The sequence below is a fragment of the Balaenoptera borealis genome, assembly GCF_965194805.1.
Source record: "Balaenoptera borealis genome assembly, chromosome: 21".
In the NCBI taxonomy this organism is placed as follows: domain Eukaryota; kingdom Metazoa; phylum Chordata; class Mammalia; order Artiodactyla; family Balaenopteridae; genus Balaenoptera; species Balaenoptera borealis.
Window position 1 is genome coordinate 23,776,908 of NC_138880.1, and position 20,174 is coordinate 23,797,081.

Sequence of the window (20,174 nt, forward strand, 5' to 3'; positions counted from 1 at the left end):
CCAACCCTGCCTGCATGCAGATGTAGGAATCAAGGTTCTGTTTCCTTTTCTACAATGAAAGATAATCAGGATAGATCCTGAGACTAGATCCTATGACTGGGCATGAAATCAGCTAGATCTTTCCTCTGAACAAACCTGAAACTCAAATGTGCTTCAGGCTGGAGCATAACCCCATTATTATTACTATGGCAAAAGTATATGACATCACATGATAGTGGCAAGAGCACTTAATTGAGACCCAGATAAAAGGAGGCGAGAGTTGATTCTTTGCCATTTTCTTGCTGACTTATAATGAATATGTCCATTTCTCTGAGATTCAGTTTAAATAATGTCTGCCCTATTTATACTAAAGGATTATTATGCACCTCAAGAAGGATAATGCATGTAAAAGGGTTTTTTTTAAATTATAAAACAGTATTCAAACATAGTTACTATGGTGCCAAAAGTCACAGTCCAAATTTTTTACAATGTTAATCAAAGAATGATTATAGTTATATTACATGTGATTAGTATTATGACCTATCATACTTTCAGATTTGACTAGTATCACAAGCAGATTCCTTTAATAATGTTTCTTGGTGATTAATTTGCTTTCTAAGAGAAAAACGATTATTAATGCAAACACAAAATCTCTATTAACTTATCAATAGAGGTGTTTCTTGAGATAGGCTAATATATTAAGGATTGTTTTTCCATTCAGTTGGAAGAATTAGACTCATGGGAAGAAAAATTGTGCTTCATTTCTAATGTCAAGGACTCAAATCTGAAGATCCTTAGGAAACACACTCCACTTGATTACAAGAGAAATTTAAGTATATTTCAAACCAGACACAGATTTGGAAACTGAAATTATAACATGCACTTGAAAGTATACAGGCAGCAGCAGTTTGTCTAAACTGGCAAATATAGAACAGAGACTACGGCTGGGGGAGAAGAATGAAGAAAAAGCAAATTGGCTTAGGAAAGATCACTGAAAACTGGCATTAGCTTTTTGCATTCCTGCAAAGGTCTGTAGGAATAAAAATTCTGTAGCCGTTTTATCACTGGCTTCCATTGTAATTCTGAGCTCACAAGGGAAATCAGAGGTTTCCACGATATGAATCACATTTCCATCAACTCATTCAATCATCTCACACATACTGAGGGCTCTGTGCGTCTGCCACTTAGTTGGGTACCAGAGACAAAGGTAAATACATGACATTCTCTGTGCTCAAGGGGCTTAATCTATCCTTGATGGAACAGAAGCTCATAATCGAGTAACTAATGAGCTCTAACAATGGGGCAGGCTCTGCTTAGGAATTCTAACATTCTTCCCATTCTGGTATCTCCTCTACATTCCACACTCCGGTCCAGGTCACAGGAGAACAGCTACTCAAATATACAACCAATCCATGAGATCACTTCATAAGAATTTTGAAGTTCATACGTATTGAAGTAAATTACAAAAATTATTCTCATTTCATAAGAGTTCGCACTGAAACCACTGAATATAAATGTAGAAGAGTGGTTGCCCCTGCTTCAAAGCTATCATGTAACCCAACAACTCAATGAGTCACACAGAACTGCTTTTTTTCACAGAGATCTTTAGTAATGAAAGCAATCACTTTTTTTTTTTTTTTTTTAAACTCTGTTACTGTCCTGGATACCATAATACCATTCTTATTAAATTTGTGGACTGGCTTTTAAATGAAAACTGGTGATAAGATATTTAGGACCTGGTTGGAAAAATATCACATTGGTAATTTGATTCCAATTCCAGCGGGATTTCTATTTCCATAGTTCGCTTGAAGCGAAAAGCTGAGCTCTGGGCAGTGGCCCGGATAACATACATGTACAAGATATTAAGGTGCGTGAGATGGATTACTGCCATAAAACTACTAGTTGCAAAAAACCGAAAATACAATTCAAACAGGCCGATTTTTACATCCCTCCTAACTGGAGAGTAAAAATTATCTGCCCCAGCCTAGGTCTAGATCATACAAATTCTTTCTTCCGTATCTATCTAAAATAAATGTGTTCAAATTCAAAGACTAAAACCTTCCCTTATGAGAAACATGGTATTAAAGACAAGCCTTAGTGTGGCAGCCACTCTACCTCTGAGCAGAGGGAATGCAGCAATGCTTACTCTCACATGTGGGTCCGTCAGACACGGACACTGCACGCGGCTCCGAGTCTCCCCGGCCCTTGCTGACATCCGGAGGCCCCCATCTGCTGCCTGAAAACACACTAACCCATTTTCAAGAATCACTTGGGGAATCTGTTCTAATGCAGATTTCTAGATCCTATTCCTCCCTCCCCCCACAAAGATTCTTAATTCAGAAAGTTTATAAGGTGTGTCTTGGACATACAGCATTTTTTAGCAAGCATTCCTATATTATTTATAAATCCTTAGACCACATCTTGAGAAACACCACTAAGTGGTCGTGATGACAAAAGATTAAGACCCCTGAAAAAAGCTGAGAAGTTTTATTTTTTGGAAGATTTATTTTAATACACGAGTAGAGCAATCATTTTACATAAATTGGGGCAGTCACAAAAGATTCACCAAACCTCTTTCCACCTGTCTTAAAAATTACCCTCAACACATCATCCTCCTCACTATGGGCAATTAATTTGCCTCCCAGTTACGAAGACAGTCGAGGCGACCCAGTTTGAAACATCTCAGTTCCCTGCCAGCTGCCTACGAGCTTCTCTCTGCTCCCACTTTTACCTCTTTCCCATTAGTCTCAAGCCTAAACCCTCCACCAGTGCTCTGGTCCTGTCGGCCTGGCCGCTGCTCTAGCAAGCATCCTCTGCCTCTGGGATTTCCCTCTCTACTTTTCAAGATTTCTCTTTAACCCAAAGATGTGATTAAATCTCTCCTCAAAAACAAAAATTCCCAAAGCACACGCACCACACACACCTGTGAATGCCGCCTTCTCTTCTCTCCTTCTCATCCAAGCTTCCAGAGAGCACCGTGCACCCCGTCTCAGCCTCCTCACCTGTTCTCACTCCTCACCTAAGAGGATAAACACCACGTCTGCCCCATGTCCACACTGCCCTCCCCAGACACCACCCGCACAGGTGTCCAGGGTCAAATCCAGGGACACTTCCCTGCCCTCCTTCTGGACTCCCCCCACCTCACCCAACACCTCTGGCCACTGGGTCCCTGTTGCTCTCTTGGCTTCTCTGGGTTTCTCTCTCCTATTCACCGTCCTTCTCACTCCTCTGCCTGCCCTTCAGCTTGCTGCTTTTCAACCACTGCGGGCCACCCTTGGCAGTCTCATCGACCTGTAGCTTTAACTACACGTGCACACTGACCCCCACCAGATCTGTCCCCCCGATCTCTCCCTCTAATGGCAGAGCTGCAAGCCTACCTGCAGGCTGAACATAACCACAGGCATCTCAAAATCCGCATGGTCAAAACTTACCTCCTCACCTTCCACCATCCCAAACCTGCCCACGTGGGCCATGTCCATTCAGCCACCCAAGTCAGAAACCTGGAATTCACCTGACTTTTCCCTCTCCTCCCTCCACAAATGTTTATTGGGCAGAACTGAAGAGTGTGGTAGAGTTGACCGGATGGAAGAGCTTGAGCTAGGTCTTTAACAACAAGAACTGAATGTGCAGAAATGGGGGCAGAGGTCTTCCAGGGGCACATGGGTGCAACACGTACACCCCATAAAGGTAAAGTCAGGAACAGCAAGAAGCTTGGTTAAAGTGAGGAGTAAGTGAAGGTGTGAAAGGCTAAAAAGAGAGGTTCCTCCTAGTCCTGAAAACCTTGGCGATGAAGCGAAACATTCATTGTTTTGACTCCACTGCTTCCTTCCTCCTTAAAGGACTGGCTAGGCCAATCACAGAATCACGGCCCCCTCCCGCCGACAATTCCATACAGGCGGGTACCCGCCCAAACCTTGCCAAACAGATAAGAAGGGAACACTGCCACTGCATTTCTAAGAACACTTTCCTTGTTCCAAAAGGGCCTTTCCCCATCTAGATCTCATCCTGTGTGGCTATGGTGCCTGAAATGCCTGCAGCCATCTAGCCACTAGCCAGGGCGTCAGGCCCACCCACGGGGAGGGCAGAGCTAAGAAAGATACAGAGAGATGGTCCTGAGGCTGGACATTCCCGCATGGAGCCTGCCCTACTACTCCTGGGCCTGTCCTACCTCTGGGTTATGTATCATTTCTTAAGATAATAAATCTCCTTGTTGCTTAAAAAAAAAAAAAAATGTGGGGATACAGGTATAAGTCATGTTTAGAAAACACTGGGTTAAAAAGGTTCCTTTACTAAACAGCTAAACAGGTTCCTTTACTAGGATTTCTCACAACGTTAGCATAGCAATACACAGTGTAAAGCTTCAAGAACTTGGTTTCTCAAATTTATGCGACGCCCCCCCCCCGACCCCACAAGTCTCTCATCCTGCCTCTTCTGTTTTTGCAGTATACCTAAAAGCATCTCTGAAATTAAGTGTTTATGGATCATAGCTTAGAAAACTGATTTTTCCTAGAACAGATGAAAAGAATGTATGACTGACTGTTATGACACAGTATAGTGACAGCAGAGTAACACAGAAAAAGTGCCATGGGACCCCAGAGGCTTCACTGCCGTTCTACGAGCTTCTCACTCAGAACGGCAGCTGGGTCTCACGTTATATCTCAACTCTAGTGAAATTCTAGTGGCTGCCGGGACTGCTATGTTGAAAAGGATTCTGAGGCTTCATCCAGATGCAGGGAAAAAAAAAGCTGCCTCACTTGATTAGCAATGATTGTCACGAACACAGAAAGAGCCGTTGTGACATCATTCTGAGACCTCTAAAGTGACACTAATTCCCAAACAGATCCTAGAACCAGCCCAAAGATTCTCAAGTTTTTTAAAACGTGAATCAGGTTTTAAATTACACCAAACTAATGTTTAATAATTAAAATGGTAATAAAGTGGTTAACTACAGAGGCTCCAAAATAAGAAAGACCTGGGTTTATTTTAGTTCTTCCACTTGCTCCGGGCACATGATTTAGCCTCTCTAAACCTCAGTTTTCCCATCTGTAAAATGAGAGTAACAGTCCCTACCTCAGGTGGAAGGTATAAAAATTTAACTGGGTAATGCATATACGCACCTGCATACAGTAAATGCAATAAATATTAAGTTTAGCTATAGCAATTACTAAGGCATTCACTTTATGACATTCACATTATGGCTCTTGCAGTGCATGTATTTGTCCACTGTATTCACAGCCATGGGTTAGAGTAAAATGAATCAAACTGAGGCCATAGAAACCATTTTCCTGAACCCATAAACAATGTCAATTTATAGGCTATCATAAGGAAATGGCAAAGACGATTGCAAAGCACTGTTCAAACTAAGTGTTACCTGTCTTGAAGACACAGAGTATATAAATCTAACTACTGAGTGATTACTCTTTGCAAAAGACAGATCTCATACATATTTCTTCCAATCTCTCCATAGAGAAGGCCAAGACACAATGACCAAACCAACAGCAATGAGCCTCCCTAACACCTAGAATGAGTCCCCCACTCTCTCAGGGGCACGGGGCTTTCAGTGCTAGAACCAAGACAGTTCTGAGCAAACCAGGACAATTGGTCACCCTACAAACAAATGAGCAGGTGAAGTCCCAACAGTTGGGTCTGAGTCTGGCTGTGCTGCTCAGAACTGAAACAGAATGAGTTCATGAAATACTATTTTCCCTTAAAAGAAATCAGGGCTCTTTGTAGAGAAATGGCTAATTCCAGGTGAGAGCAGAAAACGCTCAAAATGAACCTGAAATATCTTATTATACCAGATAGCAAGAAAACTCTCAGACTTAGTAGGGTCATATCAAAAGGACTCAGGAGTCAACTTGAAAAGGTTTCCACTGGGCAGAGATGGGACTGCCTAAGCTTCAAAAAAGCTAATAATTACAACTAATTGAAACCCATCAAATACATTCAAATCCATGAGTTCACAATACTTTTTTAAACACATAACTAATTGGTCACCTTCAGAGGATGATGGGGAACCAACTCATTATCTTGGAAAACTGATAATGGGAAAGAATCTAGCATTTATCCTGCTTTTCTATAGGAACTGTACCACTGTGGAACCAAACAGTAGATGATGGAAAAATGTCTCTTTTAAAAAAATATTCAAACCAATAAGACAAATGACAGAATTAAAACATCCCTATTTGTCACCCCCCAAAAATTAACAGATCCAGGTATTGAGCATCAACAGCTACTAACAACAAAAAGAAAGACAATCAGATATTACGTGCCTCCTGATGAAAGGTCACACCACCACCTACAGTCCTGCCAAAGGGGTCAAACACAAGTCTGATCAGGCCTCTGGGTCCAGTGTCAATTTGTAGGACATACAAAGGAGGAAGGAACAAGCTGAGCTGTATCATTCATATGCAACCAGCAAAATCCAGACTATAGGACACTCCAGGACAACTGCTCCAGGTTCTTCAATAGATAACCCATAGGGAAAAGAAAAGGATACTGGGGAGACTTAATTTTTTCAAATGGGCAAGACTAAGCCATAATGTCCACGGATGCATGCTTGACTGATAAAACTGTAACAACACGCAAGGACGTGATTATTATAGAGTCAAGATGGCGTTACTTAGGTGGAAGGGAAGGGAATGCCATTGGGGTGGAGATATAGGGGGGCTTCTGGGGCTTCTGGAAGTTACAAGGATATTGTCTTTATAATCACTCATCCAACTATATATTTATTTTGTGTAATTTTTCTGAAGCTGCATCTTTAGTCTTATAAAAAAGTTTTTTTAAAAAGGTAAAAGTGTAACATCTACCATTTAACACCTTCTAATTCAAAGCACTTTTACAAATACTAGTATTTATATTTTCATATACTATCACATTGTTCCAAACAACCTCTTAAGGTATTTACTATCTCCACTTTTCAGATAAGGAGACTGGGGCTTAGAAATCTTAGGTAAGTTGCCCACTGTCACAGGGTTATTAAAGCAGAGCCAGATTCAAATTCAAATAACTGGCTGACTCCAGAACCATTCTCTTAATGCCTATGCTCTACTGATCCCCAGTGATTCATTCACTCAAGACATATTTATTGCTTACCTACTTAATCATACTAGATGTTAAAGATACAGGGGGGAGTTTCTGCCTTCATGGAGTTCAAGGGTTAATGAGAAAGACGGACAAGGAACCGTCCAAGTATAAAATCACAACTGTGCTAAGTACAATGAAGAAAAGGTTTACGGTGCCACAAGAATATATGAGCTTCTCTGCAAAAGTGATGGCTGAGGCCTGAGAAGTTAGCCAGGTAAGGGCACAGCGGGGCTCCAGGCAGAGCAGGCAATATTCAAAGTTGCCATCCAAAGACCGAGGTTGGCACTTTGAGGGCTGAGGACAGAGCATGAGAAGTGAAGGTAGTTATGACAGGAGACCAGGCTGGAGAGCTGGCAAGAACAGGAAGCTGACAGCTCTTAATTAAACATGCTGCAGAAGAGGGATTGGACCGGGTGTGCATTTTTCAGAGAAGGAATTGGAGGAGTGACACGGAGGCAGAGAGATGAATTGAGGGGCTGTTGCAGTCACCTAGGAGGCACATGATGGCAGCTGGGACCAAGCAGGAGAGATGGAAAGAAGTGGATGGACGTAAGATACCCAAGAGGTAAGGAGACAGGTCTGGGGGATGGACTGCATGTGGGGAGGAAGGAGGAGGAGAGTTCAGGAAGGACTCGGGCTTCTGGCTGCAGGACTTTCGGAGGTGCCAGTCGCTGACGCAAGGAGCAATGGGAGAGGGACGGAGACACTGATCACAAGACAGATGGAGCCTTGGACTTGTTGAGTTTCAGGCACCACTGAGGGTACCAAGTGGAAAGGTCAAGTTAAGCAGTTGAATAAGTGAGTCTAAGCCTGAGGAGTAAATCTCGACTCCTCCGTGTAGAGATGGTTATTGCAGGGGTCCCCGGGGAAGCCCGCCTAAGAGTGAGATACTTCCAAAAATGGGACCTCAAGAATGATCAAAATTCAAATCTAGAAAACAAAGCAACCTCCTGAGCTAATCTAGGGGTTGCAATCTCAGAAAGGTTTAGTGAAATGGGAAAAAAAATCAGAAGGAACAATATGAGATTAACAACTGTGCCTCAGGAAAAGCACGTCGCGATTTCTGGGATGTTTAAGGTATTAATTTCACGCCTAACAAGTTGGCAGGGTTTGCACATGGCCCTCAGGTGTATATTTGTAGGAGTATATTTGTATACGAGGAAGAGGCCTTTGGGAGGTGCCTTGTGTGTAGCCGCTCAAGGTTGGAGACAGAGAAAGCTCTGGAGCTAGGAGAGAAAGCCCGAGCTTGACCCCAGGGGCTGCTCTGAGCCAGGTACAGAAAGGAGCCAGACAGAAGGGATGGGTCTGTCTTCACAGGAGATGCAAACAGAGACATAAACTCCTCAGTTTCTATTACAAGGTAAAAAACAAAAAATTTTAAGTATACCTGAGTGAGAGAAACAAGGCTACATTCTCAACTTCCATAAAGCACATAAAGTGGCTTTGGCTCAGGAAAAAAACAAAACCAAAAGAAACCGGAAGGACCGAGCACTCCTGGATATCCAGTTTTAGGGGACTGAGACAGCAGTAGCCCAAGAAGAAATGTGCTTTTTCACAGACTGGCACAGGTGACAGAAAGAAGGCTCTCTCAAATGTTTTGCAGGCACCCGGAACGGAAGAACATAAGTGAACATATTCATAAACATAAAATTACTGCCTGTGGTCTGGCAGAAATGAGGGGAGAACTGCAGGATGAGGTCCTGCATGAGCAGACAGGAGCAAACCCTATACAATTTGAGTTACTGCTATTAATGTAAACTCACTCATACATACAAGGTGGGTGAGAACTACAGAAATTCAGGTCACTTTAGAAATGAGTATTTGTTAAAAATGCATCCAACTTTCCAAGAAGTGTATTCTACACTAAAATAGAAAGCTTACTAAATAGATCTTAGTGACCTAAACAAGTTCCAGTGTCTTATTCTAAAAATGCACTATTCATTCCGGTTTCCCCTTTGGCCTCAGAGGCATTTTACTTGGAGTTACCATATTCATTTTCCTCTACGTCCAGCTCATGGCGTTCATACATGGAAACCCCAGGCTGACTGACAAATGTACCAGGACTGGCCAGTGCCTAGAGTCACTGATAAGCACCAGCCAGCCCTGGGGACAGACGGGCACAGCTCACTCTCCTAACTGCATTCTCCCAAAGCAGCATCTGAGCTGAAAAGCCCACCAAAATGCAACCAAACCCCACTGGGCTTTCTGGAAAGCTCCACTGTGTAACTAAATAACACATCCCAGGACTAAAGGAGGGTGCAGAAGTGACTAACTGAACCCAAGCCCTGGCCCCCCGGGGTACCCAGCAGAGCCCTTGAGAAGGACTGCCTATCTACCCCTGTCATCTGTCACCTCCACCCAAACAAACAACCCTCATTTAGAAAGTGACCTAACAGTGAAGTTGGTAAAAATACAAGTTCCAAGTTTGTAAGTCTTTCAAAAGCAAAGCTGCCAAAAAAAAAAAAAAAGAAAGAAAAAAAAAGGCAAGTTTGTATGCCATCATTTTAATACTAACAGCCTTCTACAGACACTTCCTTTTCTGAAGCCTAAGCCCTCAGCACCAAACTTGCTGAGTCACCTTTTTTTAAGTACAATTGTGTGCACTATTCTGACTGCACAAAGGCTCATACATTCTAAGGAATCTAGGGCACTTCCTACCCCCAAAATGATAAGGTTAGGAAATGAAACCTAAGATATTTTTAAGAAGGCAACATTCAATTACTAAGGTGATATCGTAGCGTGTTCCCAAAGCAAAAGCAGCTTAAGATTCAAGGGAGTTAGAAATAAGCTTCCTGGGAATGACCAGAATTTAGGCTCCAAGCAGACCACTCAAGCTCGGAGACTTTGGTCTTCACATTTGTGAATAAACAGTAGGACCCTTTGGTTTGGGGCTTGAATTTATTATTTAGAGGGAATGTTAAGATACTCTTGAAAAGATTCTTGAACCAATCTGTAATGATAACTACTGATAATTAACATGAAAGAAACGTCTCACTCAATCTTGACTTTTCGCCTCCGGACTCCATTCACACAGCTTCATTGACTCACTTTTTATCACTGCAACTGATCCGTGTTTCTCCTGAGTCCCTCCCAATCACATTTACATTTAACATTTCTAAAGCCCAGCTCTGATGCTACACTCCAGAGCTCAGAAAGTGTGAGTAGCTGCCCTGACTACAGACTATAAACCAACCCTACTCTCTCAGATGAGGACTTCCACAACCTGGCCCAAACTACCTCTGCAATCCTACCTCCGAGGATTCATCTCATACACTCGCCGGCAACTCAAACCCCAAAAAGTACATGTACTCTGTCTCTAAAACAATTTGCTGGGTTTGTTTTGGCTTTGTACAAATTGTGAAAATATATATTGCCGCCTTCAGACAGTTTTGCTAAATTCAAAAACACACTCATTATTTCTTAGAATACATTTGCTGGTTTTGATGAGCATTTTTTTAATGTTCCGGTTTAATCGTGTATTGTAGCTTCCTACTTTGAAGTTATCACTATTCATATATAACTTCTTATGTTTACTAACCCTAAGAAAGAGTTCCTTCATAATAAAGATACAGAAAATAATTTTCCTTTATGTGTAATCACTGTTTATATATCAAGAGATTATAGGTAACAAAAGCTCCCGTTTTTGAGTACATATTTATATTTGCTTGTATGTACATAATATACATCTGTTAGAATAATCAACTGTTAATAATGGCTGCCTATAAGGGAGATATTTTTCCCACTGCATATCCTTTTATATGTTTTTTTATTAAAGCCATGTGATTGTATAACCTGCATAAAAAGTTAAATTTAAACATTATGATTAGAATGAATTTAAGGCAAACAAACCTTACACTACAGAGTTAGGTAGATTTAAGAGGGTCTCAAAAGCCATCTTCCTCAAAAACATTTTTCCCAGTACCCACCATGACTTAAATCCCCTGGTCAAAATACAATCAAATATTCTGAAGACAGTAAGCGTATTATGCCACTATCCACTATCAAATTATTGAGGATTAGTTTATCATATTAGCATAATAAAGGAAAGTCACAAAGAGGCTGTGTATAGTCTCCCTAAGTCTTGTTTCTTTTCCCTTTTCCCTCGAGTAACTAAATCAAGTCTGTTTTACTCAAAAGAACTTTTGTATTGGTAAAAGAACTCATTTAGAGATTCTAGAAGTCCTACCCAAGCCAAGTGGCACCATGGGTTGCTGTGTGAATGTTTTTACTGTCTCTATAAACATCTGCTCTCCCCTCCAGTCTTCCCTATCAGTCTAATCTACTCAGCCCGAGAGGACCTTGACAGGGAGCATCTTGTTCACCTTTGATTCCTCCCCAACACTAAGAACACTGCCACGCACTTAACAGAAAGCAATTATCGAAGCTCTTAGTGACACCTACTGCAAGACTATGATCCCTTCTCTAGGGAACTGTGGTTGAAACTTCAAATCTAAAAGTGTCAGTTGGATTCTCAAGTCTGTTCTCATCTCAAACAATAATCCATTCATTCAGGACAAAAATCCGTCTACAGAGAACTTACTATGTGCCTGGCACTGACACTCAGCAACTAAGTAGGCCAAAAATGATCTCACGAGATCAGAAAAGCAGATATGCAGCAGATATTCAGTAAATGCGTACAAGATTTGATGAACTTCTTGAACTTTGCTATCTGTCTAAACTTGGAAAAGTCTTTAATGTTTTCTTCACATAGCAATGGACCTCAGTTTCCCATATGCTACTAATCGCCTGACTTGTGGACTTTATTGCATCAGCCCTCCAATCCTCATTAGTTAACTGCTTATTTTTTAACTTAATGGGATGTAAATCAAGAAGTATCTAATAAAATACAATGTAAAAGAGAAAAATCCATAATTATTATGTGAATGATTGACTTTTTAAAATTTATTTATTTTATTTATTTATTTTTGGCTGTGTTGGGTCTTCGTTGCTGCACACGGGCTTTCTCTACTTGCGGCGAGCAGGGTTTACTCTTCGTTGCGGTGCGCGGGCTTCTCATTGTGGTGGTTTCTCTTGTTGCGGAGCACGGGCTCTAGGCGCGCAGGCTTCAGTAGTTGTGGCTCTCGGGCTTAGCTGCTCTGTGGCATGTGGGATCTTCCCGGACCAGGGCTCGAACCCGTGTCTCCTGCATTGGCAGGCGGATTCTTAAGCACTGCGCCACCAGGGAAGCCCATGACTGACATTTAAAGAGAAGTTATTCCCTCTTATTCCTATCGCCAAAATGTAAGAAATTATTTCCCTTTTTTCCATTCTATGAAGATGCACTTAGATCCTGCTGGTCCAGGAATGAAAATAAGTTTTCTGAACTACTGATTCACTATTCCCACATTCTTCTTGCTGCTGCCCTGGTTAGATCATGTGCTAGGGTCAAGTAACTGTGGCGAGTGAATCTAAGGCTCTTGGTCCGCGTGAGTTAACTGGCCTGGCACAAGACCAAACTACGACCTTGGACTAGGAGCACCACACTCTGGCAGCCTCCTCAGCAGAGGCGGGCTAGCAGCTGCTGCCCAGGAGCAAGCCAGCCCCACAGCATCAGAGCTCCAGTCGGCTGGCCTACAACAAAGCCCAAGTGCTTCTAAAGTGGGGCCGCCCAGGTAGCAACTGTCAAGACTTCACCATCAACCTTGCTGACCTTACACAAAGTTTTTTTGCCACCTGAATATACCATTGGATGTTATTTCCACCCGAGATGAAAATTTAGTTTTACCACCTTAATCAATAGTGATTCCCAGCCAAGTAAAATCAAAATCCTTGCACATAAGAGACGCCCAGTAAATACTAGATTAACTGAAGGGGGAAAGCACAGAGTTAGTGACCGCAAACTGACATAATTTTCTTCGTTATCATCAGCAAACACTCACAAAAGATGTCAGTCATGGGTCCTAACTGCATAGAGTTGACAGCCAATAACTACCTTGCGAAGCATGCGGGAGCATTTGAACACTCCTAGACATGAAAACACCTTTTCCCTTTTAGTGTAGGCTTCTCTGGTTGCCTACTTTTAACAGTGTATGCATTTTTTTTCCTCTATAGAAGGAAGCCAAGAAGGAAAAAAAAAGGAAAGAGAAGGAAGGAAAGATGGACAGATAGCATAGATTCCCATGTCTGACACGTCTAGCTGACACTAGAAGAACCCAAAATAGGTAAGAACAAATGAGGATTCTTTTCTTAATGCTGGATCAAAACTTCTGTAGTGAAGTAGTCACTGTATCATAAGAGGCACCATTTGGTTCACTCCAAAATAGCCTCCCCTCCACCTGTTAGATGACCAGTGTGGTCCAGCTCCTACCACCACAGAACGGACAGTTTATACTACACCACATGCTTATGCTTTCATTCATAAAGAACATTTTTTTAAAACCTTAAGCATAAATTATTGGAAATACAGCACAACAAAAGGCTTGCGTAAACTGCACTGGTACTGTAAATATATATATATAATTTTATGTGAATAACATGCATTTCAATTCTAAGTAACACAACCTAGAAAGTAAACATCCTAGTGTACTTATTTTCTTATATAACATTGTAGGAATCTGAATTCAAAAAGAATGACCAATAATCTACTTTCCTTAAATCATACTTCACCTCTTCTACTGCCTGAAATATTCGGGTAGTATACATGAGAGATTACATATGCTGCTTCATTTTCTGTCACCTTTAATGTAGTATTTTCTCTGCTTCCTCTACTAAAGCATCTTTCCGGATGATAACCCAAGTTTTACCAGAGGTACAAGTGAGCTAGGCGGTTTGAGGGGATGTATTTTCCAGGAAAAGGGGAGGTAACCCACAACATGAGGCTTCCAAGCCCTCAGAGTGAGTTGCAATCCTACAGCTTTGATCCTGACCCCATCACTAAACTTCCTGCCCTCACATACCAGGCACTCTTAATCACTTAACTCTTAGTTACTTTTGCTTTCATAAGCATTTACCACTATCCAAAAGTAACTCCATTTATTTATTGCCTGATTCCCCCATAAGTATATAGTCTCCAGAAAGTAGGGCTTTTGCCTTGTTGATTCAACCCCAGCTTCCAAAATAATACCTGGCTGGCATAAAATAATAAATACGTACTGAATGAATTACAACGTCTTACAATACTCTAAAGAATTCTAACGTCATTCACAGATCGATAAATCAACTAGTAAAATCCTGGGATCTTTATTTTTTTTTTATCATTGTAGAGAAAAAGCAAGAGGAAAAATACACCTACTCACCAAGTCTTGCTAAATTAGATATGAAAAAATGGACAGCTGAGTGAAGGTTTTTAAGAGAAATAAACACAACTACGTAATTTGAGACCACTTATGAAAACAGAAGTTCCTGTTCCTTACTATATTGAATTGCTGCTCAGCTTACACAGTGAGGATGCCCCACTCTTTTACCTACAACCCTTCAGCCATTATCTCAGCTCTGCATTCGGAACTGACACACTGAGGAAACGGTACTTTTGATGAAGAGTGTGATGATTTTCACAAAAAAGTAAGCAGGTCATATCATAAGCAAACACAAAACCCAGGGGGTAATGACGCTTCCAACAAATATTCTTAGGAAGCTGAGCCACTGACATTTCCCTTACCCCAGAGTGCTTGGTCAATTTAAGTTTAATGATAGTATCATTCAGTCAAGCAGGAAGAGTCAAGCTACGACAGAAGCAAGTTTCTTTTAAAGGGCGGTGAGACGGATGCTGGGAGGTAGGGGAAGCAATGGTTTGGCACTAAGGAAGCGAAGAGCTCATTTAAAATACTGTCCTTCCCTATATAACCACCGTCCTTTACTATATCGCCACACCTCACTGATGATAGCCTTCCTTTTGATGCAAAGTACAGTGATTTCGGGCATCCCCTTCCTAAATCACTGAAACTGCGATACTTAACATGGTGGAAGACAGGACAGCGCGGTAAAAAGTGTACCCAGGCTTGGGCATGAGGTACCGGGTGGGTGACCTAAGCCAAGTCAGCCCCTCTGCGCCAAGCCTCCTCGTCTGTAAAAGGGCATAAAGTCACCCCGACAGGGAACGGTTATCGGAACCCAAGGTAATGACCAGCCCAGGGCGCAGCGCCTGCGTACGGCGACCGCCGCGCTCCCCTCGCTCCCACTCGCCAGCTGCAGAGCCACAGCGAAGGTCTGGAAGGATTATTCAACTACCGAGGCTGGAAATGAGGATGGTGTCGAGCAACTACATCGCCTACTAACGTGCATCTCGGCAAACCCACGGAGCCCGGAGCCCGGAGCCCGGAGCCCGCCCCGCGCGGGGGCCGAGGGGACGCGAGCCTCTCCCCGCCGGGCCGGCCCACCCCAAGCCCCGTTTCCCTCGGGCGTCCGCCGAGCCGGGCCGAGAAGACGGGCCCGCCGCGACCCCCGGCCCTCCCGGAGCTGGCGGCGGGCGCCGGAAGCGGGCGGGCCGGGCGAGGCCGCGGGCGGGCGCGCGCGGCGGCGGCGGGGAGACCCGTACTCACCTCCGGCGGGTGGCGGGTGGCCGCGGCCAGCCGTCTCCAGGCGGCGGCGAAGTCGGGCGGCGGAGCTCGCGGGCTCCGGCAGACCAGGGAGAACAAGGTCCCCAGCAGGAAGGCGGCCGCAGCGCAGCCCAGGTACAGGCTGAGCCTGAGCAGGACGGTGCCCGGCCCCGCGCTTCCCGCTTCCCAGCAGCCGGGCCCCAGGAAGCAGAGGGACACGGCGGCGAGGGCGGCCACGGCCACCAGCGCCCGCCAGCTCCCGCCGCCAGGGCCCCCGGGGGCTGCCGCGTCCTCCCGGGAATCCGGCCGCCGCTCGCCTGGGGCGCCCGTGAGGCCGGCGCCGCTGCTGTCGGTGGCATCGGGGTGCATGCTGCTTCCTGGGCCGCTAAGGACAGGCACATCTCCCGCCCTGCTCTCCCCCGGCGCTGCCCTGGACGGTGGCCTCCAAGCGGCGCCTCCTCCCCTCGCCGCTCCCGCCGCTCTGGAGGCAGAGGGAGTCCGCGCTCATGCCCTCGCCGGCGGCCCACCGAGGGAACGGCTCCAACAGACGCCGCCGAGCTCCTCTCGGCGACCCCTCAGCGCCGCCACGCGGCGCCGCGCCCTCAGCTGCCCGGCCGGGCGTGCCCAGGTAGCAGGACCCGGCTGGGACTCCAGCCGGCCGCGTGGGGGCGGGGACGGGGGTGGGGGCGGCCGTGGAGTGCGTATCAGAAGGGGGCGGAGAGTCACAGCGTCCGGCTGAGCGATGGCTGGGAGGTGCCCGGCCCCGCCCCGCCCGGCCGCCCACCCGCGGTGCGGGGGCGGGGTCCGACCCGCCGCTGCCCAGCGGGGAAGGGGCGCCGCCAATCCTGGCGAAAACTGCTCTTTCCTGGGCTCCTCCCCGCCCCTCCCCCAGGATACCGTCTGTTGATGGAAATTTTTGCTGCAGGTGTCAGAAGCATTTGTAATTCTCGAGCTCAGGTGATCCCTTAATCCTGTCCCCGCTCATCACTGATAAGTAACCTCCTAGCATGCTTACAGCCCGCAAAATTTCTGCGCCGTTTGCACCTGCTATTTAAATAGGCAACCGTTCCTGATCCTCACTTTTAACACAGTTCTCCGAACAACCTTCCCTTTCCCACGCAGCCTCCTCAGGAACGGAATCAGACAAATGTGGAGCAGTAGATGAAGCCTGCAATTCCTACTTACGGAAAGGCCCAAAAAAGTCTGCCTGGTGCCAGAGGGTGTGCACACCTGCCATAGTCACTGGCTCCAAGTCCCTGTATTTTTGTCGCCGACGATTCAGTACAAATGCTACTACCCACGCAAGTGAAAGTAGTCCAAATAATTTTGAGAGTACATATTTTCTTCTCCTAGCATGGTCCCAGCGTTAATATACAGATAATGCTTACTGAGAAGATGCCAACATGCGAAATACTCGAAATTAGGAACGCCAGCAAAGCAGCAGATGTATCTTTAATGAATAAAGGAATTCTAAAGACGTTAATGATAATTTAAAAGGGGGTGATAGAGAGGGCAAATCAACAAAAGAAAGGGGAAGAAAGGGAAAGGGAGGTAAGTAGATGAGAGAAGCCGTGAAGGATACGGGAAACATTAAAAAGCAAAAGCCCAGAACTCTCTCCATGCAGCAGTCATGAAGAATTTCAACAGTTTAAAAGCGCTATTGTTTCCCAATAAATTGAGTTATATCCTGCTTCCCAGGAAACATAGTTAGGAAAAGTAAGCATTAAAATATATTTTCAAATACTGTGACTATACTGGGTTTTTCTATAAGGAATATCTGTCGTTTCAACAGAGGAAAAAAATATAACATTCATACAAAGTAAACTATTTAGTGGACATTTATTCTTTTAGAACAAAGTATTATCGAAGAGGTTATTAATCAAAAGAAGAAATACCAGTGTCCATAGACATACACAGCCCACCCATGTATTCACATCACTGTAATAAATTTCCCTGGAATGGCATGGATTTCAAGTGGGAGATGAAGTAGGAGGTCAAAAAAAAATTATCCCTAATATTAAGCTCTAACAAAACAGCGTAGAAATGAATTATTTTATGTACCTATATAAAAACAAGTATGTTCACATTTGTCATTTTTTAAAAGTTTATTGTTTTTAATATTAGTATTCATGGACCACTCTATTCTTATTCCTTGTAAGTCAAAGACAAGGAGATAATGAGTGCCTTAGGCCAGATGTGACTTTGCCATGCCTAGGTAATTACAGGTGAGGACATCAAAAGAAGTTACTACCTTCCTGTCCTCCTTGTCTTCTCTTTTTTATTTTTAAATAAAGCAGTGTAACTGATTTTGAAGGAGCCCTTTTGCCTCTAAAATAGTTAATGTTCATCCCGCTGTGGCTCCTCAAAGTGTACCTACAATTCCAAATTATTTCAAATAAAGCATGGTAGCCTGTTATTACCAACACTCATATCCATATTTTTTGATCATTTACATGCCTGGGACAGTGGGCTGAGGGCTTTACATACTTTATATATAAAGTTTTCCAAAATATGGGTTTACCATAGTTGACAATAATAACTAACTGAGCACTTACTGTGTCAGATACTGTTCTAAACACTAGACATGCTTCATTTAATCTTCACAACAACCCCTAGAATGTTATCTCCATCTACCCATGAGGAAACTGAGGCACAGAAGGTAAAATAACTTGCTCAACGTTACAAAGCTAATAAACATCAGAGCTAGGATTTGGTTATCCACCCCGATGTGGTCTGGCTCTAGAGCTTGTGCATTTAAGCACTATGCCATGGTGCTTCGTAAAAACTCTTATCTCGTTTTGTCATCCCATATTCCAGAGGAAAAAAACAGGGTTTAAATCCATGAGCTTAGTACCTGTATTCCATGCTTTTAAAAGTGTTTAGTTTTGTTGCTTTGTGAGTATGGCTTGTATCTTAGCCAGCCCCCTGACAAGTGCAAAGTGATTTATAATAATCACTAAAGTCAGTAAAACCACAATCAGTAAAGGGGAAACTATCTTTTATTGAGAGCCCCGGTCTGTAACTCTTAAGACAATGATCTTTCCAACACACCTGTATATTGTTGCCAGGAATGCAGATCTGGAGAAATGTACACTCGTGGTCAGAAAACTTCCTTAAAGCATATGTCGTATTGCTAAGTCAGCATTGACAATTCAAACATTTACTTAACAAGTAGTAGTTGGGTTTCTACCCTGTGCAAGGTCTGAGGAACACTGAGAGGTGGTACGATATACAAGGGAGTGCCTGGGATCAGGAGGTATTGAGGGAGAAGTCAGGTATTAAATTAGAATCCGGTGTTCCCTCCCAGAAGTCGGTGTTGAGTCCTACCAGGTCTAAGTTAAAGACCAAATTAAGTAGAGATGCCTTATTTATATTCCTTATGGCCAGCATATTCTGACGGGTTATAATTAAATGCTCCACAGGCTATCTTCATTATTATGTAAGATGGGAATGGTGTCTGTCTGAACTCACTGGGATATTATAAGGACAAATTAAGTGAAAAATTGACATTTAAAATATTAGATAGTGTAAACAGGTAGACAACACCCAATCTCTGTCAAAATATGTGATGCATCTTTCCCTTCACTATTTAGTATATTTCTCCTTAAATCCCCTGGCTCTCCTTGAAGGTAACCACAGGATTAGAGAGAAAACCACAGTATTTGCCTTTGACCACTTTGGGTAAAACTGTCAATAGGTATTAACATGAATCAAAAGACCTAGGTATCATTATAGTTTCTCCTACTGATTCACTGCAAGACCCTAACAGGTCCGTTAACCTCTCTTTCCGGTAACTTTCAAGCAGAGTGTGGTTTACAGAAAATACAGACATAAGTATGGCCAAACTTCAAAAAGTAAAAGTGAAAAAATTATAAAATACTTTAAAAACAAATGGTAGGGCTTCCCTGGTGGTGCAGTGGTTAAGAATCTCCCTGCCAATGCAGGGGACACGGGTTCGAGCCCTGGTCCGGGAAGATCCCACATGCCACAGAGCAACTAAGCCCGAGAGCCACAACTACTGAGCCTGCGCTCTAGGGCCCGCGAGCCACAACTACTGAGCCCGTGCGCCTGGAGCCCGTGCTCTGCAACAAGAGACGCCACCGCAATGAGAAGCCCACGCACCGCAACAAGGAGTGGCCCCCGCTCACCGCAACTAGAGAAAGACCGCGAGCAGCAAAGAAGACGCAAGGCAGCCAAAAAAATAAAATAACTAAAATAAATAAATTTATTTAAAAAATAGTAGACTGTTAAAGCTTAAAGGAAACATACTGCAGCATTTTGAAGAGGAAGATGAAACTCTGAACAAAATTTTAGAACACAGATATATAAATTATGCTGAGTGGGGCTCCTTATTAGTAAGTAAAAATATTCATATTGGGAAACTTTCAGGCAGAAGTGTCTTTGTATTAATCTTCAAAGAGAGAGAATTACAAAGGAAAGTATTGTAAACTAAATTAGCTGGTATCAAGATAAAGAATTGACGAGGGTAGATCACACAAAAAAAAGGATAATTTCAATTTACTTAAGTTTTGACCTGAAATTTAGGGAAACAGAGTATGTCAATTATCTGCTGTTGTATAACAAACCACCACCAAATAACAACCATTTTATTTGCTTATGATTTTGTAGGTC

General features: G+C 43.5%; 1 protein-coding gene across 6 annotated transcripts in view; it reads right to left on the reverse strand.

Moving 5' to 3' along the window:
• SNX25 (sorting nexin 25) overlaps positions 1–19,503 on the reverse strand; it is a 117,169-nt gene extending 97,666 nt beyond the window's left edge. For 2 of the 6 annotated variants that reach the window (XM_082375193.1, XM_082375190.1), the window contains exon 1: positions 15,546–19,497. In XM_082375193.1, coding sequence (XP_082231319.1) covers positions 15,546–15,911 — 366 coding nt within the window. In that variant the 5' untranslated portion in view covers positions 15,912–19,497. Of the gene's footprint in view, positions 1–15,545 lie in introns of all 6 variants that reach the window. The other 4 variants (XM_082375195.1, XM_082375192.1, XM_082375191.1 and 1 more) reach the window with 4 other exon arrangements.
• Between the last annotated feature and the right edge of the window lie 671 nt (positions 19,504–20,174).